General features: G+C 44.0%; 1 protein-coding gene across 1 annotated transcript; it reads left to right on the top strand.

Annotated features, from left to right (window-relative positions):
• Window positions 1-908: 908 nt before the first annotated feature.
• On the top strand, window positions 909-22,935 carry lmtk2 (lemur tyrosine kinase 2). The gene is made up of 14 exons (XM_079281995.1): window positions 909-1,322; window positions 6,436-6,569; window positions 6,786-6,939; window positions 7,117-7,193; window positions 7,522-7,640; window positions 8,022-8,109; window positions 11,379-11,509; window positions 14,199-14,283; window positions 15,705-15,826; window positions 16,311-16,460; window positions 16,592-19,649; window positions 19,741-19,873; window positions 19,960-20,208; window positions 20,755-22,935. Exons 1-14 carry the CDS (start codon window positions 1,220-1,222, stop codon window positions 20,781-20,783), a joined length of 4,632 nt encoding a protein of 1,543 aa, XP_079138121.1. The 5' UTR covers window positions 909-1,219; the 3' UTR covers window positions 20,784-22,935.
• The last annotated feature ends 98 nt before the right edge of the window (window positions 22,936-23,033 follow it).

Here is a 23,033-nt window from a genome sequence, read left to right as displayed (position 1 = left end):
TTATCAATCAGCTATGTGAATTTCATTTTAGTATTAAATGTGTATGGTAATTTAAAACAATGTAACAAAGACACTGTGTGAACAGAAGAACATGATGCTGTCCTATTATAAGTCTTGGCTATAAATAACAAAAGGGAAATATTTGGGTTTGTCTTGTTAACAAACATGAAGAGTATTACAATAATTCAATTTGGTGATATATTCTTCATAAAGGTTTTATTACACCTCATAAAATAATCAATTATCATGTGCTATGGCTTGAAAGTAATTAAAATAGCATTATGTCAGGAAAACAATATAGATATCGAGGAATGGTCTTTAACTGGGATAAATAACAAGTTGAATTTTCAAGAGCATTCCTATATTTGTAGCTATTGAAACCAAAATTGAGGATTAGTTCATAATGTCTCCCGGTAAATCCTACAGCCATCAACATTCATATCAAAACACAAAAAAGAAAATTTAAAAAATCCTCAATAAATAGTTTATTGTGCTTAAACCAGCCTCGGTGCAGCAGCCAGATTACCCTGACCACCTATTAAATGCTGCTGGGCAGTTTATGGTTGGCCATACATCTAAAAATAAACATATATTGTAGACAAGTCATCTTTCCAAATCATTATTGCGTGCCTCACATGGTTGGCAAGTGACTATGTATAACGCTCTCTTCAGCTCTGATACACTGGATTTACATGCCTGATAATAAAGCTCGAAGCTGATTGGCTCCGTGTGTTTAACCCGAAGGTATTCTTCGCTGTGATTGGCTTGATTGCTTGTCAATTATTTGAGGTTTTTACGCCTCATTTCGTGATGTGACGTCGTACAGGAACATGGCGATTTGGAAGGTAGCCGCTTCTTGATAGTCAGGGCTATCGGTTCATTTCCTTTAGCTGTGTTCATTTAAATAACATAAGGGTACAAACATCAAATATGACACGTCGTGAAAGTTGATGGCTCGTTTTGTCTCCATGGACAACGGAACATGTCGTAGCGGTGTTTGCTGTCGTCAGCTGAAACTGTTAGCGTTGACATGCTAGCTGAGGCTAGTTAGCTGGTCTAACAGTAAGTAGCTAACGTCAAACAGACAGGAAATATGCTCGTTTATGTAGCCTACACTGACGTTAAACTGGCTATCAATGATTAATAACTGGTTAGCATCAAAACAGACATTTATTGTTTCGGACGACGGTTCCCACTCGCTAACATTTAAGCTAGGAGGATGAGGAGCCGCTATGGATGTGTTGTGTTGCTGGCCGGTGGGATCCTCCTGTCGGTGTGTTGGCTGTCTGAAGGTGCCCCTCTTCAATACCCTCGCACATCAGGTGAGACAGCTGACTGTAAGCTGATACACAGCTAACCGATCGTTTGTTCACTCACTACAACTCCTGTCTATCTAGCTGCTGAGCTAGCAAGTGTTTCTGTTGAGTTGTGGCTGCTAATCAGCAGCTAAAAGCTAACAACACAACAATTTGGCTGCATTTCCTGTTAACCACTGGAGACTGTTTCAATCCACCTGTACTAACTACTATTGTTTATTTGACAACACAGCTAGCAGGATGGCAATTCATTCTGTCTATATGAACTGGTGCACATTTGAATAATGCTTATAATGTTAAGTAACAGCATGTCATCGTCACGACTTTTAATTTTGACAGTTAACTTTACAGTTTTCCTCAACCAGAACTCAGAAAATACCTAACCTCGTCTAGTTTATTTCAGATTGATATTTAACTCAAACTAGTACACTAGTTAATATAGTACAGGCTATTGTAAGTGCAGGTTCAGACATGTTAATCTGTCAGTGAGGGTTGGTCCAGTGATTGGTATTTAAACCAAGTTTATGGGACAATAGACTGAATGTTGGCCTACCAGCATGGAAACACTGTTTCCTCATCACAGGTTGTGTCACGGCCACGGGTGTCAACACTTTATTGTTATTGGATGAATCAAAGTGTACTCGTGGAAGAAAAAAAGGTTTGCCATAAGTTTAATATGCCAGTGTGATAAAACATGTCGTATGTTGATTCAGAGACCAGCAGGAAATTAAATTTATAAAGCAATTTATTTGCGGTTTTGTAATTGATGTAATTGACCAACAAAAAACGAATTCATGACAATTTTGATTTATACGCAAACATTTGGTTACAACACATCAGATATTAGAACTGATTTGGTTCCCAGATTTTGAATTGGTTGCTTTTAAACATATTGTCACGGTTTTCCAGACTAAATTAGGAACTTTGATTCCCCGAGAAATGGTACAGTAAATAAAGTAGATGAATCAAACCACTAAAATGATCGCTTGTTGCGGATGCCATACATTCACTGAGAGACACGGTACTGGTTTCAGCATTTCACTCTTTTTTCAGCTTGTCAAAGCAAGATGCTCAGTCAGTCAACGTGCGTCCTCGTGAGAAATGAATGGATGCAGATGTGAATATGCTATAGTCAGGTGTTGGTAATGTGTAACCAGAACACATTCCAGTCTTATCAGCTCCAGTCAATGATTAGCAACAGCGTTGTTTGCTAATTATGTTACAGCTTGCAGGAAAGGTTATGTTGCAATTACATGCACATGTCTTTTATGCTTTTATTACAACCTGTTCTTTGCCCCACTCCCTCAATCTTTATTTTCCAGTGTGTCCTGATGTGATGCAGTTAAACATTTAGATTTAGATAACGCGTGGGTGAGATCCCACTTATAAGGACAATAACTGGAAAGTCTCTTGCAAAGCTGGTCTTCAAGTGGTGTGTGCTGTGTTTACACACATCACACATGAGTAAAGGTAGAGAGTTAAGCTTTAACAGAAGTGTCAATGTTTCAACTGTAGTAACAGCCGTGTGATGGAGGCCCGTCCGGTCTGTTAGTCAAGGTGGACGCTTTGGCAGTAACCTTCCACTTCATCAGTGATTCAGTGATAACCACCCCCGTCTGTAAGGGATGCTGCTTCTACGCAATGTGGACCAGTCTGTGAAGGGATGATTTTATGGTTTTAACAGTGGAAATATTACTATTTTATAACTGAAAATGACAGAACACAAGCTTATCCAATATGGATTCCTTCGACGGCCAGCCACTAGTGCATTTGATCAATGCGACGTAGTGCTTCTTGTCATAGCAGCCAGACAATTCCTAGTAGAACCCAAACATCCCTCATCCTGTACATACACGGAAAGTTCAGACATCCACTTGTGGGTGAAATTTGCAAAAAAAAAAATGGGTCAGCTCCTGCTTTTTGCTCCTGAAATATGCAGTGGAACTGAAATGAGACCTGGCAGCTCCCTGCCGTATTGGTCCCAAAAACAACACCAGTTGAGACATTTGGCGGGGCCTGCCAAGACATAATATGAACCCATGACTCAGATAAGGCCTAACCGAGGAGAACTGATCCCATGTAGCGCTGCCGTGACCCGGCTACTGTGTTGTTTTTCTTCTCTCTGACTGCTGCTGCAGCCTCTCCGGGTGTCGTGCACTGCCTGCAACCCCGCTGCTCGGCTGAAACAGACGGGGGAAAAAAAAAAGAAGCTGCCTGCAATTCCAGCCAATATTTCTCACAGGATTGTTGTGAAGTTAAGCTTTATTTTAAGCCAATTGGAATTCTCTCTGAATGATTGCTTCCTGCCAGTGAGTGATGCCCGCGTTGTTTGCTATAATTCTAGATGGAGGTCGTGGTTTGTGAAAAATAGGCAGCGTAACTTATTTTGGATCGGATTTAAACAGGGCTGTACATTTTCTGTTCATCATTGGTTCTCTCTTGGACTCATAATGTTGGAAAATCTCGCCAGTCTAGAATCATGAAATGTGCAGTTCACAAAAGGATGGTCTGAGACTACATGGTATGAGTTTAATAATAGCTTGATCTGATGGATGTGTGGTTTTGGAAGATATCTTTTAAGTTTTGGGGAGGAAAAGTCTTTTCAATCCTTCTTCTTCATGGCATAGTGGAAGACCCCAGTCAGGGGTTTCCCTCTCTGTTGCGTGACATGGCAACAGTACAGTCATGCATGCATGCAGTAGACATCGTTTCATGTTAGAAATGTTTACGTTGGTTTGATGTAGAGCATGTGTGGCTCTGTAACCCACCAGTTTCAACTAACAGCTGTCCAAAATAGAGATGAAGAAGGGGCCGTAGTGTCTTTGGCCTTTGTTCACCTGTTGTGACTTTGTTTCTTCTTATTGCTCCCTGCATGTATTTGCCTCTTCTTGTGTTGTTGATGTGTCGTTTGTTGTAAAACGTTGTGCAGTCTGTGGTTTGGATTCATGCACGCTCAGCAGATTTCAGTGGTTTGGGCAGCGTCAGCTAGCAGTTCTCCACCTGTGCCTTCCTCTTACAACTGTAGCTCAGAGGAATGCAGTACAACCGTCAGCAGCCCATATACAACTTAACAAGAGCCTCCTCATGTCGAAGATAAGGTACAAGATGGGGAACACGTTCATTTAACACTTGTAAGTACACCTCTCCATTTAGAGCTAAGCCTGTGTCCTGATGACGGAGCCATTTCATCTTTAATTCCTCTTCTCATCAATATTTCAACGCTCACACTGTTTCTCTATCTTCAGCATAGAGAAGAGATTTGTGGATGTGATCCTGAGGAAGCATCCATTATTTAGAAATGGGTAAAATATCAGTGTTGCGTGTATTTAAACATTTTACAACTGGCGTCACAGGACATCTGCCTTTACGTTTCCTAAAGGTGAGGTGACATGTGACGTCTTTGACCATGATCTAGATTTGTAATGTGATCCTGTTTTGAGCACAAGTTAAGAGGTTGAGCACTCCTTTTCTATTTTTGTCGGCAATAGCTCGGCGTAGTCTGGTAGACATGAAATAAATCTCAATCACGGCTGACACGTTGGATCATATCTACTGCTCCTCAGGGAGATGAAGCGATTGCTGCTCATCTCGTCTCCAAGTTCAGCAATGATTTATTTATGAGAGGGGGGGAAGGCTGCCAGATTATTTCATTTTGATTCTGCCTGAGACCTTTGGTGCTGAGGTTTGGCCGATGTTCCCACTCTGTCACCTTTTAATAATGGCATGGTCACTGGTCAACTCCTCTATGAATATAAATACAGATTAATGATGACACGCTTACCGTGGGATAAGCTACAGATTTGGGGATGTCAGAAAATAAGATTTCCTTCAACATTCCAGGACCGGACCATCATTTGGTGAAGATTCGCATACATCACCTACACTATAATGCAAGGATTCTTCAGATTGATCCCATCTGGAGAAGCACAGTTTATATATTTTGGGAAAAAAATATAATTTAAGTGTCGACACATTGGCCTGTATCTGGTATCTCATTAGTTCCAAAGGGCTTCCTTCTTGTATTACAGTCATACTCTCAAGTCTGCTGTTTCTCTCCTTCATGCGCTGACGTAAAACCAAACTAGAAGCAGGTTTTGTAGTCTGGATGTATTCAGCACCCGCCTTTGTCTGCCAGGAATCTGAAGGAGGCTCGGTAGGTGTTGATTCTCCCTCTAGCAGACAGGATGTACCTGACAAGCTACAACCAGTGGGAGACAGAATAAACACAGGAGGAAGAGTGGGGACACAAAATCTCACTCGTCTTTCAGCGCACACACACAATACATGTAAGCACCAAGTGGGAGGGATTGACTTGAACGTTTTCTGACAGACCAAAGTGACTCAAATGAGCAGTGACATTTTGATACGAGAAGACGAGGTGGGACATCATCAACATCTGGTATAAATTAGTTTTCGCTGTCCACTGGAGCCCACTATTGTTTCCTGTTAACGGCATATTATCCATGTTAGTCACAGGGGTTAGAATACTTTGGGCCTTTCAATAGTTAATGCGTTTCGCGTGTGAAGCAGACCAAAGATGTCGGTTTGCACTAAATTGGAAAGCCTCATGTGTGAACGTTGGTGGTCAGCATCGGTGTAGTGTGAGAGCAGCAGCTGAGCAGCACAGTGGTAGTGGGGGGGGGGGCTGACTTCAGCCCTGACTTCTGCTGGGCCAGCAGCATCTCCACCGGCACAGACTTAACACTAGCTGTCACCGCTGCTGCACCATCAGCTGCTCATCAGCCACAACTGTCTCTCCGAGGGGCTGATGAGGGGCGGAGGTTGGGTTGTCCGGCCGGAAGAGTCACAATTGTCATATTTGCAGAAATTGTACACGATTAAAAAATGCACTGTTTTGACACTTTTACACACTCGTAATTGATTTTGTCTCACACAGTGTTAGTTGATGGTGAAAGGGAGCAATGCGCTCTAGAAGTTGCATTTCATTTTTGTGGTCGAGCTTAAATGAACCTTTCTTGTGGGTGGATTTAGACATTTTTTACGCTTGGGTTTGCTTTGTGCCAACTGTCATTTTCTTCTTCATTAATTCCGAAATGAAGCACAGCTGTGAGTGTGAATAATTCAGCTGAGTTTCTGTCTTGCTTTTTCATCATTTCAGGTGGAAGCACGGGGGCCACGCTGCCCGCCTCGCTCTCCCTGTCCCTGGTGGTATCGCTGACGGCTCTTCTGGCCTTGGCGGTGTTGCTCGTGAACTGTGTGACCTGCTGCAAGGAGCGGGAGATCAACTTCAAGGTGAGAGTCCTGGCGGGCAGGTAGTCAGACGGCGGACACGGCTCCACCTGCTCCTCCACGCAGGCCAAACCTAATGAATACGCAGAGCGGGCACCCATTGTAATGGACAGTGTCTGTGAATTGATGCTCTGTTGTGAAATGAATGCCTTGCAGTTCTGTGTTGGCGTCTCATGTCGAGCCTGTTTTTGAATCCACTCTTGATTTCTGTTGATGTAGGAGTTTGAGGACCACTTTGACAATGAGATTGACTTCACTCCCCCGGCAGAGGACACACCTTCTATGCAGTCCCCCGCCGAGGTGTACACCCTCGCCGTGTCCCCTGTGGCCCTGCCGGGACCCCCGCACCTCCAGCCCCCTGCCCGTACCACAGGTCAGACACGTGCACACTCGCAGACACAGTTTTAATGGCTAGGTTTTTGGATGACATTCTTCTTTTTTTTTAAATAACTGAAATTAAGGACAACAAATGTAACTTTTCCAGAACTCCAGATGAAACTGGTTAATTAGCAGAGTCTTAATTAACATTGTGTTGTGGTTGTTTTCTCAGAGGGGTCCACAGGCTTCCAGGTAGCGCGTCACAATCTCAGTTATATCCAAGAGATTGGCAACGGTTGGTTTGGCCAGGTGAGACTGCTTTCATTAATGTACAAGTTTAGCACAGTCCCAAACGATTAAAAAAATAAAAACAGAAAACATTAAATTGTGTTTTTTGGTGTTGGTTTTTTTTTGCAATTTTTCTTGATTTTTCCATGAAACCCACTATACATTTGTATGCAGCATATATTGAAAATTAATCTTTATACAAGCACGGGAAAGCTGTCTCATTCAAATATCATCTGTTGCCTTTTTCAACATTTGCCTCTTTGTAACTTGTTGTACGTAGAGGCATAAATGCTCCATGGCTCTTTTCTCTGTGTCTTGTTCATCCTGAAGTGTCTTCATGTGCTAACAGGTCCTTCTCAGTGAGATCTACACTGATCCAGGAGGAGCCAGGGTGGTGGTGAAGGAGTTGAAAGCTAATGCAAGTGCTACGGAGCAGAATGACTTCCTGCAGCAGGGAGATCCATACAGGTAGACAGATTCTAACTCAAGGCTGTTATTGTTTATAATTAGGTGATCTCAAATCAATATATTTAACACGTGTAGGGCTGCAACAAATAGATATTTTCATCGTCAATTAATAGAAAGATTATTTTCTTAATTAATCGACAAGTAGTTTCGTCTGTAAAATGTCAGAAACTGGTGAAAAATATCAATTAGTGTTTCTCAAAGCCCAAGATGGCGTCCTCGAATGTTCTGCTTTGTGCAACACTCAAAAGAGATTCACATCCTCTTACACATTGCATCAGACCTAATCTCCTCCAATTTTACCGACAGTATTTTAAGGTGTTCTTTCAAAGCTTATTGAATTGCTGATCAGCATCAACAGGCTTTGTGTCATTTTGTCTACAGAGTGCTGCAGCACCCAAACATCCTCCAATGCCTGGGACAGTGTGTTGAGGCCATTCCCTTCCTACTTGTCTTTGAGTACTGTGAAATGGTGAGTGACCACACGCTCTTCTAAATGTTATTTAAAAGCACAAAATACACCATCAATGCCCTTTTTTTTAATATACAAAAATGTATAACTGACTGTGTATGACTCAACTCAAAATATATTCATTGAATGAAGTACATCTGCGGTGTGTAATCTTATTTTTTTCTCCATTTAACATGCAATGTTTGTGCACTAGTGTCAAGGAATTAAGAGGTTTACTGCTCACTAAGCTTAGAAGGCTTCATTAATTGACATATTTGAGAATGATCTCATGTTAAGCTCACACATTCATGGGGCAGGACCCCTTTTTTAAAAACACCATCCAACAAGCACGCGTAGCTGAGCGGCCCCTCTGTGTAGCCCCTCTGTTCATCTTAACGTATCTGATTCATCTTTTTCTCTCTGCCGATTGTGAGCCTGACTGCTGGGAACACCCTCCTCCTCCCACTCCCACCACACAGCCAGTCTAAGCCTGGGACTTCTCACATTCTCACATCCAGTAAAGCGCCGGGCTCCATTTACGCTCCTCCGGCGTCGCCTCCACCAGTTGCTGTGTTTGTGCATTTTTGGGAGACTGGTTGAGTTCGGTCTAAAGTAAACTAAGCTGTTCCTAAAGAAACCTCCGGGGGTGCCAAGCGACAAAACGCAAGAAGTCACCTAAAAATATACACCACCGGGTGTCTGTTTGATTTATTAACAGCACAAACTTTAACGACGGGAAGTACCGTAGCTTCTTGCACCATGGACTCTAAAATATTTATGTTATTAAATAACCGAGAAATTAGAAACGCTGCAGATTTGAATGCAATACAAGCTGTAATAAATACTAGTCAGTCAGAGAGAGGTTGAGGCTGTAGTTTGCCGTTTTGGATAACAATATATTGAAAGGTGTTTCTAATTCTGTGTTCTCTTGTTCGTAAAAAGAAGAGCAAAAGTATTAGAAACGCCTTAAACTGTGTGACGTAGCCTAATCCATCGGAGTGCAGCCTCGAAGCATACCTTAGCAGGGAGTCGACATTCTCTCCACTTAAATAGTCCCTGCATGTTACTTCTAGTCTGTCATAATTGCTAGTGTGTGTGTGTGTGTGTGTGTGTGTGTGTGTCATCTGTATTCATGCAGATCTGTAGTAAGGGAGCATTAAAGCTGCAGAATAGAGTTGCAACTAGTAATTGTTTTCCTTGTTCTTTAAAGTGGCAGTCACATTTTATTTGTTCGCAGGAAAAAAAAAAAGGAAATGCGTTGCTGCTGTTTAGGCCCCCCCCCCCCCCCCCCCCCCCAGCATGCTCTAGTTTGTCTTGCCAGGCGTTGCATAACTTTGTTGGGTATTGTCCGGCTGCCCAGGCCTGGCTGCTGTTCCAGCACTGTGGTCTCTCCCAGCCAGCTCCAGTGACGTTTGTGACTTATCACAGGTGTGTGTGTGCGAGTCATTCGGGAAGGTTTTGTGTTGAGACCAGGTCCCGTTTGTTGAAGGTGATGATGTGTGAGGGGAGCACAACTGAGTGATGTCTGTACTCGTTATCCCCGGCTGGATTAAGAGTTTTTAGGACTTCATCCAAGTGGGATTGTGTCTGGCACAATACGTGATTCCTTTCTTTCAATATAAACAGTTCATGTTCCATTAGACTGTCACATACCGCCGAGTGAGTGACGGCCTCTAATGCACGGATCCCCTCGTCGGGCAGACCCGTCTCTGGTTCAGGGTCTCGGTCATGAGCCAGCTGACTCCTGGCTTTCCAAAGCTGTTGATCTCTTCCATTTATTCCGGTTGTTAAAGCAACAATCCTCCCGATGTAATGGCAGTGCTCTTTATCTTATCACTGTCATGGCCTTTAGTAAGTTATACATCACTGACTACGGGCGGATTGAGTGTTATATTTCACCTTGTCAAACTGTTGGTGGTAACTCATTCTTTAAAATTCGTTTAACAAGGACTGTTGGTTACACAGAACCCATCAATGGTCCACTTGCTCTATTTCACAGCGGTGTTGGGCGGTAACGCGTTACTCAGTAACTGCACCGGCTGCGAGTGTGAGTTTCCATGCGCACCTTTCTAGCTAAAGTAATACGAGTAATGTAACTAATGACGTAGTTTTTAATTGGAAGGTAATATAGTAATGTATGTAATTATTTTTAATACAAAGTATTGAGTAGTAGTTGAGTAAAGGAGTCATTTATTGCACTTAGTGAGTAACAGTAATCATAATACAGCCCGCTTTAATCTCCTCTAGTAGCATGGAGGACTTAAATAACTTGATTCTTTTTCTTTTTTTTACATAACTTGATCATGTGATGGCTGAGCCAGACACGGATCTGTTCATTTGGAACTTAATACATTCTTGTTTATTCCCGGGTCAGACACGAGGCCTAATTTTTTTGGCCTTTCACAGTAAACGTTGTTTCATTCACGGCCTGAAACCCGGACCTGATCACCTGCTGAGCAGCCGTCACGAATACAGAGGGTATCACTTGCCATACATCGGATATAGCTCTTCTGTGACGACTGCTTCTCAGAGCTGTGTGTGTGTGTGTGTGTGTGTACGCGTCTGTGTGCACGCAGGGGTAAATGTGGTCGAAGTAAACCATGCCGCTTACGTAAGACGACTCATCTAACTTAAGCTGCAGGGAAAAGAACACTCAAACACAAACCTGCATGTGATTTTTGACAGTTTTCAACAAAAGCGCCCCACGTATTCCGTGACTCCAGTGCGTGTGCGCGCGCGCGCAGTGTGTTCTCAGTAGCTGGTTCCTCGGGGGAAAGTGTATTCGGTCTGCTCTTTGTCTTTATACACATTATAGTGGAGTACTGTAGCTTCTCAACCATTACATCGGACCGAGGGGAACTCCTTGTTCCTGATCCCCTTTATTATATTCTGACGGCACTATGATCACTCGCACTATGATCACTCGCACCGGTGAGCGTTGTTCGCTCTCCTCCACTCACGGGGGGCTCCGACACCCAAACGGACACAAGCACCGTTTATTTCTCTGACCCGAGCTGAACTCTTTTTATTCATAAGTCTCTGTGACCCCAGGATAGAGGTCCATTAAACAGCGTTACCCTTATTTGGTCCTCTCCCACATCCGCAGTGAGAAGTGCTGAGGAGACAGAAACAGGAGTCTACTGCCCCCGTGTGGCCGTCTCTGAGCAATGCATTTAACCAACACCTGCTTGTCTAATTCCTCCTGTTGCAATAATACAAATACGATTCCTCTGGATTTACTGAATGTTTGTTAGATTTTGGTAACCTAATACAGCTGTTTGTGTTTGCAGGGGGATTTGCGGGGCTACCTGTCTCAGCAGGACTGGATGTTCAGAAATGCTGAGTTGCTGCAGCTGCAGAGGATGGCCTGTGAGATCGCCGCTGGTGTCACTCACCTTCACAAACACAACTTCCTGCACAGGTAGGGGTGGGAATCGCCAGAGATCTCGCGATACGATATTATCGCGATACTTGGGATACGATATTATCGCGATACTTGGGATACGATATTATCGCGATACTTTCATGATACTGCGATATTCTGAGTATTGTGATAACATATATTGCGATTTATTACTTTTTTCAACTTCAAATTATGTCCCCAAAGGAAAACTGTGTCAACAACATGTTTTATCTGAGTTCTTTCTCTGATGTCTCCATCTTTGTTTCGACCAACTTCCTACCAATCACGCACGCAGACCCGGCACTTCTGCTGACCTCACCAGAAAACATAGCACTTATACCAGCTCCCGGGTTCAAGACTTACTAAGCTGAGCACAGTGTTTGTCACAACCGAGTATTTTGTGCTTTTCTGCCATAGTTCAGTTTATTAGATCAGTAGTTCGTTACTCTCTTACTTGTATGTATTTTTAAAAAGAAAGCATATGTGATAATGTTTAATATTTTCTGACCTTTGTCTCTATCATTTGGACTGCTTTTGTTTCATTCATTAATTAACGCCGAAAATTATTTTATCGTTTTATTGAGAGAAAGCAGACAATACATATACATAACAAGAGGATGACAAGAACAGTGGGATAAAAGCCAGCAAGCAGCCGTGTCTGTGTGTGTGTGTGTGAACGTGTGTGTGTGTGTGTGCACGTGTGCGTGTATGTCCTTGAGCCTTTTGAGATGTGGAAAGAAAATAAAGAGAGAAGCTGCACCCTAGAGACTACTGGACATTGCTGCGGTAAAGTCAGCAGACACTCAGATCTCCGTGGTCAACTCAGCAGACACTTACATGTTAGTGCACCTATATGCTGATATTCACGGTAAACTCATTTAAACGGCGCAGATCGGGAGCGAGCGAAGGACTTTGAAAGTTAGCGGAAAGATTAACGTGAGACAACATCCGGTTTTCAGAATAAGATGCCAACAAAGTATGAATTATATTCACATTAAGTATGAAACATGCTACCTGCATCTCGTGAACCCAATGGTATTGCCCTTTTGTTCATATAGCAGTACTTTTAAAATAAAAGTGCACAATACACTACTTTGTCATAACAATGCGATTGCCGGTAATCGCAAAAAATCCATGCGATTAATTGCGATTAAATATTTGAATCGTTGCCCAGCACAAATAGGAACATAACTGGATACGTAATGTCACGAGACACAAACCTCATAAATTAAGATTATTAAGACGTTGGTCAACTGTTAGTTCTCTTTAAGTGCTTTCTGTCCAACCGGTGTCAGGAGTACCAGTGTTCTCCAAAAAAGGAGTGTACAGCAGAGAGGCTGCATTTCATTTTCATTTTCACCCCCAGCGAGTGCTGGCTGGCTGTGCGTAGCCAGCCGGGCACAGAGGGGGGGTGCGTGTGGCTCGGGGTTACATATGACGCGCCGCTCATCAGCTCTATTTTGTATGCTCCGAATAAGCCCGGAGGGTTCCAATAACACAGCTCCCATGCATTGCCACAGTGTCAGCTGTCCGCAGCCAGAGGGATATGATGATTCTGCTCTTTGCGTGTAAAAGGATAGCCTCATATTGGGTGTTGTGTTTTAATCCTTGTTACAACTCAAAGGGGAGCTCAACTAGCTCCCCCCCCCCCCCCCCCCCCATGTGGACAAATTTAATCTGTAATCGTAAAAATATTTCTGTGGCACTTTTTATGAATTAAAAGGTTACACTAGCTGAATTATTAGTGCAGCCGGCACACGCTGGCAGAACTGAGTGAGAGGTGATTGATGGTGCTGCTCCACAGACACAGAACCGTCAGTGCTGTGTGGGCCGATATCCAGAGCTGAGACCTCAGCATCATGCATGGGTGAGAATGGTGCTACAAAAGAGCAAAACCTCTTGATATATTCTCATTCAGAAAGTGTGAAAGGTTTTCCTTTTAAGGCACTCGACATATATTTTCAGTACAAAGTACTGCCAATGTTTGCTTTTCTTTTTCAAGGCTCGCGTATCGGCCTTGTAGGGCGAAGAAGTTGGACCCGTTTGATTACTGTATGTCTGCTCCGAAGCCCACAGAGGAGCACCGGAGAGTTTAAAATAAATCTCCATTTAGCTTACAGAGGTTTCAGTCGGTGTGACAGTCGCTGGGCTATACACACACACACGCGCAAGACCACACGCAAGAACACTGGTGTCAGCAGTGTTTGTCGCGAAGCGAGTCAAAGGGACTCGGAACTTGTGCACAGGCAATGCCGGCGGGGCTGAAGGGGAAACCAAAGCCTGCCTCTGAAAGTGCGACTGAACTGCCATATATCTGCTTAATGTGCAGAGAGAGAGAGAGAGACCCGCACGCTCCGTACGCCCTCTCCTGGCAGCTTCACAAAACGTTTCTGTTTCCCTCTAGAAACTGTATCTTGCTGCTGTACGCACGAGTCAGGAATAGCCTCCTGTATGAGCCTGGTTGCAAGGTGAAGAGCAGAGGCAATGACAGGACAAGAATTTCATGTAGTTGCCAAAGTCTCCTGTGATCCTTGCCAGACTCTTTTGCCCTGATACTTGTGCGGTAATCTGAGCCTTTTATGGTTAAGAGGAGACGGTGGGTTCCTCGTTGATACGATTCTTTTCACACTGCTGCCTGCGCACTTCATAATCTGCGATTGTGGATTTGTGTGAGTATCTAATGTTGTCGTTCTCTCTGCTCTCGCAGTGATTTGGCTCTGAGGAACTGCTACTTGACAGGAGATCTGACAGTCAAAGTGGGAGACTACGGCATTGGACCCTACAGATACAAAGTAAGCAAAAACTTAAATTTCAGGTATTTTCAGGATAAAGATTTAGTTAATTGCTGTATGGAAATGCATATTTTATAACGGCGAGGGCTGGTGACACACGATGCTTTACATGATCCGATAGGGTTGGGCAATCGTCTGTTCATATCGTCCAGTGGCGGTTACTCCAGATTTTCGGTCGGCAGGAGGTGGGAGTAGTAGGAGGATGTGGGCGGAGTTAGCCAGTCTGACAGAGCTTTGTAATAACTTAACCTTTAAAACTCAAATTGCTGGCAGAAAGCTTGATTGCGTTTCTTTTGTGGTCACACAAACTCAGTGAAAACATCAAGGAGGAGCTCCTCAAAATCTGATGTTCTGACACATTTGCACACATTGGAGGCTTTATTGATACTCTGACACATGGAGAGGAATGATCCAAATGTAAACTTGTGTTAGGTCTCTTTGCTTGTAGCAGGTCAACACAGCCCACAATGCCTCCTGCCACCACCAGCAGCCCGATGATGCACAGTAGAAGCGTCTGGAGTGTTTGTGTAGTTGGAGAGAAACTCACGCTGGCTTATTTAATGTGTGGGGGACACTGGGCATCCATGATGGATCCAGCAGTGAAAACATTTCTGTTTGTTTTACCTTATTTATCATCTTCTTTTTCCTGATGGGTGAATTGTGAGACCACTTATCAATCCCCTTCTAATAAAAGTGGTCCAATACACATAATAGTCCAATTAATTGGAATATCTCTATACTTGGATGAATTTTTGATCTTAAAAAGTTAGCATAGGTGCTGTTGTAATCAGAAAATGTGGCCGGCTAAATGTCCTTAAAGTCTTCCACGAGGCACATGTTAATGAGAGTTCAGTAGTTCAAAGCTGTGTGTTTTTTGCCCCATAAAAGCTGTAATTTACCCAAATCAACAACATAGTTCCTCTTACAGTGGATCAGAAACTTCACTAACGTCTCCACTTAGTGCAGCTGGTGAACTGCAGTTGCCTATGTGTGAAGTCTGTTTATTTGTTGTGCAGCCAGCTCCAGATGACCTCACAGAAAATAAATCTTATTTTTTATTGCAGGCTGTGCAGGTGTTTGGTCACTCGCATGGCTCACTGAAGATGGTTGTCATGTAACCGGACATGCTGTTATGTCCCGAGGCATTTCTGTCTGCTGCATTCCTTAAATACTGCTGATCCGTCAGTTTGGCCGTCTGAATTTAATACTTGAAGATAAGGTCACCCGGCGAGTCTATTTCTGTAAAGAAAGAAGAGTGGCAGAGGGAGAGCGAATAAATGGCTCCTGTTGCAGAGTGCTACTTAATGAGCGGTGGTGTTTGCACAATTATTTACTGTGTAATCTAGATCGGTCCACTTTGTAAAAGAAGCAAACATCGTGTGTGACTGATTTGATTTTTTTTTTTTACGATGTTACTATAGGAGGATTACGTCATCACAGAGGATGATGTGTTTGCACCTCTTCGCTGGTTGGCTCCTGAGCTGGTGGGCGAGCGCCATGGAGGTGTGATTACTATGGAGCAGACCAAGCCCAGCAATGTGTGGTAGGCACCACACCGCAGCTCTTCACTGACACTCGAGGCCTTTTTTTTTTTACACCTCATAAGTATACATGACATTTAGTATATTTGGAATTAGCCGTAAAACTGCTCTGCAGTACACCTCTGGCTGATTGCTGTGAAAGACGAGCCCTTCCTGCAAAAATACAAGGGCTTGTAACTACCAAACAATCTGGATCATTTCCAGAAGACATGACACCGACTAAGCATCACCCCACACTGCTCACTCTTTTCAGCCGCTCCCGCACTTCACGACTCATTGCCCAAATGCTTTCCGGTCAAAACATGCAGAGCTACATAAGGTAGTTTTAGTCACAAGAGCCAGAATTGTTGAGATTCAAAATGTTTCCCAAGTTGCCTTTGTTTAAATTTGGCTCTTGCTATTACTTTTGCTGAATTCGAAGTGCACAAGATAACTTTTGTCCCGCGGTAAGTTCCAACAGTCATTTTGTCCTCAATTGTCCCGTAGGGCCTTGGGAGTCACATTGTGGGAGCTCTTTGAGAACGCTACCCAGCCGTACCCACATCTGTCTGACCGGGAGGTTCTCACTCATGTGATCAAGGATCAACAAGTCAAACTCTTTAAGCCACAGCTGGATCTCCCTTATTCCGACAGATGGTGAGTTTTTGGAATCGGTCTATTGGCACAAATTACATACAAATATATAGTGACTGTGGTTTACCTAAAGCAGGATTCAACATTATTTGGCCATTTAAAATGTATCTTGTCTGATCTCCTTGTTGCTGCAGGCATGAGGTCCTGCAGTTCTGCTGGCTGTCTCCAGACAAGCGGGCTACAGCAGAGGAAGTCCACCGTTTGCTTATCTACCTACGCATGCAAGGCCAGAAGGACATAGAAGAAGACTTTGACCAACGCTGGGATGCTCTCAAGCCGAACCCTTCCGCGCGGCAGACCACTGTCAGCCACTCCTCTTACCCGATCTTGGAACAGTTCGCCGACGATGCCCTGCGGCAAGAGATCGACGAAGTTCTTACGGTTACAGAAACGAGCAAAGGTCTCAGCTTTGAGTACGTTTGGGAGGCAGCCAAGCACGACCACTATGATGGCAACCATGGGCGTTCGGGCATGGACACCACATTGAACTATCACAGCATGTTCTTTCCTGTTTCCAGTGAAGACATCCAGGCCCATTTCCCTGATCCAGTTGCCAGAGCAGCGGGCACAAGAAGTGGTCACACTCCTTCAGGAATTCCTGGAATTGTACCAGTGTTTGATGCACAAAAGCCGTCGAATGGAAATGAATATTTCATACAACTAGAAGAACAAGGGGAGAGCACTGTTGGGGAAGATGGGAATAGAGGGCAAGACGTGGACTTCAGTTCAGGCCGGCAAGACTTTGTTGTTCTCCAAGATGTCCGTCTGGATGAGTCTAGTACGGATGCTGATTTTTTCCACCAAAGTATTGACTCCAAGGATTCCTATTTACCAGACAGCCATGTCTGGTCGTCTCTTGAAAATGACAGTCCGTACCACACCAACATTTTCACTGACGGGGGGTCCAAGCAAGAGGACACTCCTTCCTGGAGACGGAGTTTTATGGAGCTTCCAGAGCGCAACGGGAACCCTTTCCTTGCAGGTGCACCTTCAGCCGTCCAGGAGGTAGATTTAGATGTAAGCAATGGGGATTCTTTTTTAGGGGATTGTTCAGAAGCCCCTCCCCTGGCGGATTCTGTGGAAGCGGAAGGGCAGAACACAGATGAGAAGAGGCTTCTGAATGCTGAAAAACTAGCCGACAACTTTATGTTTCTCAAAGAACACAGCCTGATGAAAGACGGACCGAGTTTCTCGAGTCTACAGGATAATTTTCTTCTCCCCGGTCGAGCCCACGAACCAGAGGAACGGTTCAGAATGAGTTCTTGGGACAACATGGAGAATTTAGGCAGCTTATTCTCAGCGGACAATTATTTAAAACCTGCAACATGTAGCACATCCTCGAGACAGGAACTTTTAGACTCTCCGAGTTACAGCTTGGGGGAGTTATCTCCGTCTCTGATAGAAAATAAAACACTGATGCCTTTCATTACAGTGGTCACAGACGATAACACAAGCAACCAGCTGCCAGCTAGAAATAGTTCTTCCACAGAAGACCTCGGTCTGCTGCAGTCCTCTCACAGAGGTGCAGACTCTGGTTTTGATTCTACCTCGGAGAGGTTTGAAGTCATCGTCAGTCAAACTGATGGCCACACCACTGCAATCTCTGAAAGTGCCACTACAGACTCATTGTGCACAGATGCCAAAATTCTCAGCCTTGAAGAAGACCTTGGAACCTCAAAGAATAATGTTCAGCCCATAGGAAGTACAATGCCTGAAAACATGCAAGTCCAAGCATTTCCCTCAGACAACGGACACAGCGAAGACCTCACAAGTAACGATCTGTTGAGTGAGCTAATCGAGGATGCAGATCTGGAATCCACTCTATCTGACCACGAAGAGTCCTTTATGGACTCTGATGGGCGCCCTATAGTCAGATCTTCTCTGTTGGTCTCCGGCCCGTCTTTGGACCAGATCAGCCAGGACAGTTTACTGGAAGACAGCATGTCCACCACTCTACCAACTATAGACAATTCAGCCGAGACACCGGACTCTTTAGACTCTCTTGACATCCACAGGCTGGGTGAACAAGGAGACGAGCTGAATGCTCAAATAGCCCAACACAAACTCCAGCCTCCGTACAAAATATCTGACAGCGGGTATGAGACGGAGAACCTGGAGTCTCCCGAGTGGAACTCTCAGCCGAATGTTAAAGACCATTCCCCTGTCAAAAACGGCTTGAGTGTTGCCGAAGAAGAAGAAGAGGAGGAGGAGGAGGAGACTGAGGAGCTCACAGCTGCCACTAATCTGGTTCCACCAGAAATCATCATCTCTGAAGTAGAGGGAGTGCTGGATACTCACAGTGAGGATCCCGGCGAGGACCAGCAACCAGATCACGTAGCTCCTGCCGAGGAGCCGTTCATGGGCAGTAACTACAGAGACTCCGCCTATTTCTCAGACAACGAATCAGAACCCGAGAAGAAGTCTGAAGAAACGGTTGCTGCAGGTTCTGGTGAAGTCACGTGTCTGAGTAACTCTACCGAGGCGATCAGCGCGGCTGCTGGAGGTCCAGCACTGGAGGTCAACGTGGAGAGGGATGTCCATTCTTTATTTTCTCAGCAAGAATCTTCTGTCGCTGCCGAGGCACAGACCGACGAGGAAGCGCCTCGTGTTGGGGGAACATTACCGGAGGCAGATTCAGATATTGCAGTGAAATGCGAGACGGAGGCGGCAGAGTCTCCCAACAGTGAAGATGAAGATGTGAACAAGGATGTCACATCTCCTGATCAACCAGAAGATCTAGAAACCTCAACTCAACTCCTTCCACAACTTCCCTTTGTTGCCCCTTCAAAGCCGGTGCCGGAGAGCTCGGGTCATGCTAAGCTAACCAGGACCTACGCGACTGACATAAAAATAAGAGAGCCGGACATGGAGGGGCGTTTCCTGGGGAGGCGGGACGGACAGGAGGACGGCATGGATGCGGACGAGGAGGACGAGAACAGCGACGACTCGGACGACGACGTCCGCGGGTACCAGCTGCACAGCTCCAGTTCAGAGAGCGAGGATGACACGGTGCATCCGGTGCCACTCATCGTCTCGGACGACAGTCGTGCAAAGAACCTGAAGAGCTTGTTGAAAGCCACCTCGCTCAACGTCCATGCCTCGTCGTCCCCGTTTCCTGAGAGTTGCGATGCAGATCACTCCAGAAGAGCCGTGTCGTTCTTCGACGATGTCACCGTCTACCTGTTTGACCAGGTACTGTATCGTCTATGTTGTTCATTGCCAGAGCTGTTATAGGTGTAACAAATACGACATTCTAATTAACATCCAACTCATTCTGATGTAGGAGACCCCCACCAAGGAACTGGGTGACCACTCCTCAGGCTCACGCAATCAGGCTCCAGAGTTCAGCAGCCCGGTGTCCACTGCCAGCTACCTGAACCGCTTCACCAACTCCGAAAGCTCCACCGATGAAGAAGGTAATGACAAAAACCCTAAATGTGTGCAGCGCCTGCAGATTGTCTTTGCCATGACATGCCCTGACTCGTTCGTGACATCCCTGCAGGTGGTGGTTTTGAGTGGGATGATGATTTCTCGCCCGGCTTCCTGCCCAAGACGGATAAAGACGCCGTATCAAAGACGATGTCCTCATCGGCAGCATCTCGCTTTTCGTCTTCGCCGCCTGCAGCAGGGGGGCGCGTGCTGGAGCCCAGCTGGTCCGGCTCCTCAAACTACTCCCGTTTCTCCATCTCCCCTGCCAGCATCGCTAGCTTTTCCCTCACGCATCTCACCGACTCCGACATCGAACAAGGAGGCAAGTTAAGCATGCAGTCACACCAAACCTGTGTGGGCCTTTACACGGGCTGAAAAGAATAGTTGCACATTTTGGTCTTATTCACTTTCATGTTATTTTTTCTCTTCTTTTTCACAAATGTAATTAACGTGATATAAGGTGTTTATTAGTTAACTGGTAGACGTGCTGGTTGAGCTTGTTCCGGTCTCAATGCTACACTCAAATGCAAATCAGTGTATTTCCCAAAATGTCAAACTATTCCTTTAAAAATAGTTAGATTTTTATTGCAGTCTTCATCTCATCATATACTTTCCTTGGTGCAAATGTATTAAGATATTGTTGAAATTACTTTTTTTTATATATATGTATGTGTGTGTGTGTGTGTGTGTGTGTGTGTATATATATATATGTATGATTTTCAGTATTCTAGTTCTCTTCTCTTGCTACTGTGAGCATCTCTTTCATGTACCGAGCTCATTGGTCCGTACAATTACATGAAATAGTCATGTTAGAGTAATCAGTTGAGCTCATGTTTAAACTCTCGTCATCCTCTCTTGTTCACCCCAGGAAGCAGTGAAGATGGCGAAAAGGACTAGTGTGATACATTATCATCACACGATTGGAAAAATGAAGCTAAACTCGCACTTTTTAAGAACGGGGAACGGCTGAACAAGGACACATGACGCGGTTTGCCCCACAAACCCGCGGAACGCTTCTCTCAGGCAGAACTGCTCTTTTCCTACAGAGACGCCCACGAGAACCACGACTTTCAGCAGATAAGACGGGACGCGGTCCAGCGCCCGTCTCGAGCCTCATCACCTCTCCAGCTACATCAACGTGTGATTTAAATTCAGTGCAATTCCACCTGGAGGGAGGAAAAAAAAAACGAGTTTCTAAATGTTTGCTTTACAGACTTATCATGCGCATTCCAGGTGTTTGGCTGCTTCTTTTCGTTGCGTGTCCAAGTGCACTCATTTTCCAGGACTTTCACCAAAAAAAGAAAAAATACTTCTTTTTTTTTTTATGCTCTGAATTCATCACACTGGGCTGGCAAAACTCGTCACTACAGCCAAATACGAATACGCTCTTTGATTTCAGCAGACCTGGAACTGAAGATCCAAGCTTTTTCCTCTGACTTTGTTAGTTTTGCTCTTTCATGTTGTGCGATTATTTCAGTGGTTGCCTCTTTTTTTTGGAAGAATGATTTAGTTTTTTTCGTGACCTCTCGTCGGGTGTTTTTATGTCACAATCTCCTAATTGGCTAGAAGCTGTGTGGTATCCTTCTGTACAGCATTTGAATAAGAAGGGTTTAAATTGACCTGAACTAAAAAAAAAAAAAACTCATCTGCAGAGGTGACACACTGAGTGTTCCTTTCTTTATGTTTTGAAAGGAACATTTACAGTAAGTAGTTTCATATTTTTTGAGACACCCCAGTGAGAATGTTTGGTATTAGACGAGGATTGACATATTAATCCTTACAGAGACGTGAAATACAGTTGTGAGGAAAAACTAAAGACAAGTTGTTCATTTTGTAAAGCTTCATTTGATGCTCTGAAATGTGCCGGAAGTTGCTGGGGATGGGGTTTTTGACTACTGAGTCACAGTGCCTGTGATGCTGTAAAAGACGGCTTCCTGACACTACAAAGTTCAAAATCACACGTTTAGTGAGATTGTGTAAAAAAAAAAAAAAGTGGGAGATTTTTATTTTTAAATGTCAAGAATGAAGAAATGTTGGTGAGCTGTTTGTAAACAGATGTGCAATGAATTTCGTTAATCAGTTGAAATTTTGAGTTCTGGCGAACGTGGCGGCATTTCTTCAGTAAAGTGCAGGGACGTCACAACAACACGAGAACAAAACAAACACACACTGCTGCTTTCATCCGTGTCATGAACAGAGTTGTCTGCCTTTTTCTTTTTTTTCTTTCTTTCTTTGTGTCAAACTTAATTAACCTGTTCACGCGTCACTTCCCTCAATACGGACCCCTCGTCCAGTTGCATTTTGTGAGCATTTCATCTTATCATTTGCAGGCCATACGTCCTCTCTCTCTCTCTGTGGCTGTGCGTGCGTGTTTGTCCTGATCAGTTTCTGTAAAGAAGCATAATGCAAACGGTTATAGTCCAAGATATGCTTTCCCTCCAGGGTTTTCCATGTACAGCTATAAACACTTTGAAACTGTAGGATATACAGTTACTGTCGGGTTCTTCAAACACCTTCAAGATTTAGTCACAGCCGACCTGCTGAACAGCTGCACTTCCCCCGTGTTAGACGACGTCCCCGTGCAGAAGGTATCGTAGATGTGAACCTCTGTCAAAACCAGCAGCCTGTGCTTCAGTTAAACTTGAACATTTATTTAAGGAAATCTTGTTTTTATTTGACTACAGTATACATTTGCTTAATCTTGCACATTTGAGAAATGTAACTTGATGTTGAACTGTACTGATGATGTATGTAAATGTACATTATTTTTGTTTTTGTCTGTAAATGGGAAATGATGTAACATGAGTTATTGGTATGAGGTTTCATTTTGTAACTTAAAGAGTTGATCAGAGGAACATATCACACGGCATCGGCTAAAAGCAGTTAAATTAAGACACGAAAGCAGATGTGAATTCATTCTGTCCTTTAAACTTGTAGATTTAAAAAAAAAAAAGAAAAAATATTTTTACTTCATATTTATCATGCTTAGTGTAATTGAATGAAATGTTTATAATTACATTGTTTATTATGAAAATAAATGCAAATGAACTTCTAATTTGTGCTGTTTTTTTGGCATTTGTCTGCGTAGTTGCTGCACAGAGTTCGTTTATGTGTTGATCTGTCTGGTGGCCAGCAGGACAAGGAACG

Source organism: Melanostigma gelatinosum (genome assembly GCF_949748355.1).
Source record: "Melanostigma gelatinosum genome assembly, chromosome: 13".
Classification (NCBI taxonomy): domain Eukaryota; kingdom Metazoa; phylum Chordata; class Actinopteri; order Perciformes; family Zoarcidae; genus Melanostigma; species Melanostigma gelatinosum.
This window is presented reverse-complemented; position numbering and strand designations above follow the sequence as displayed.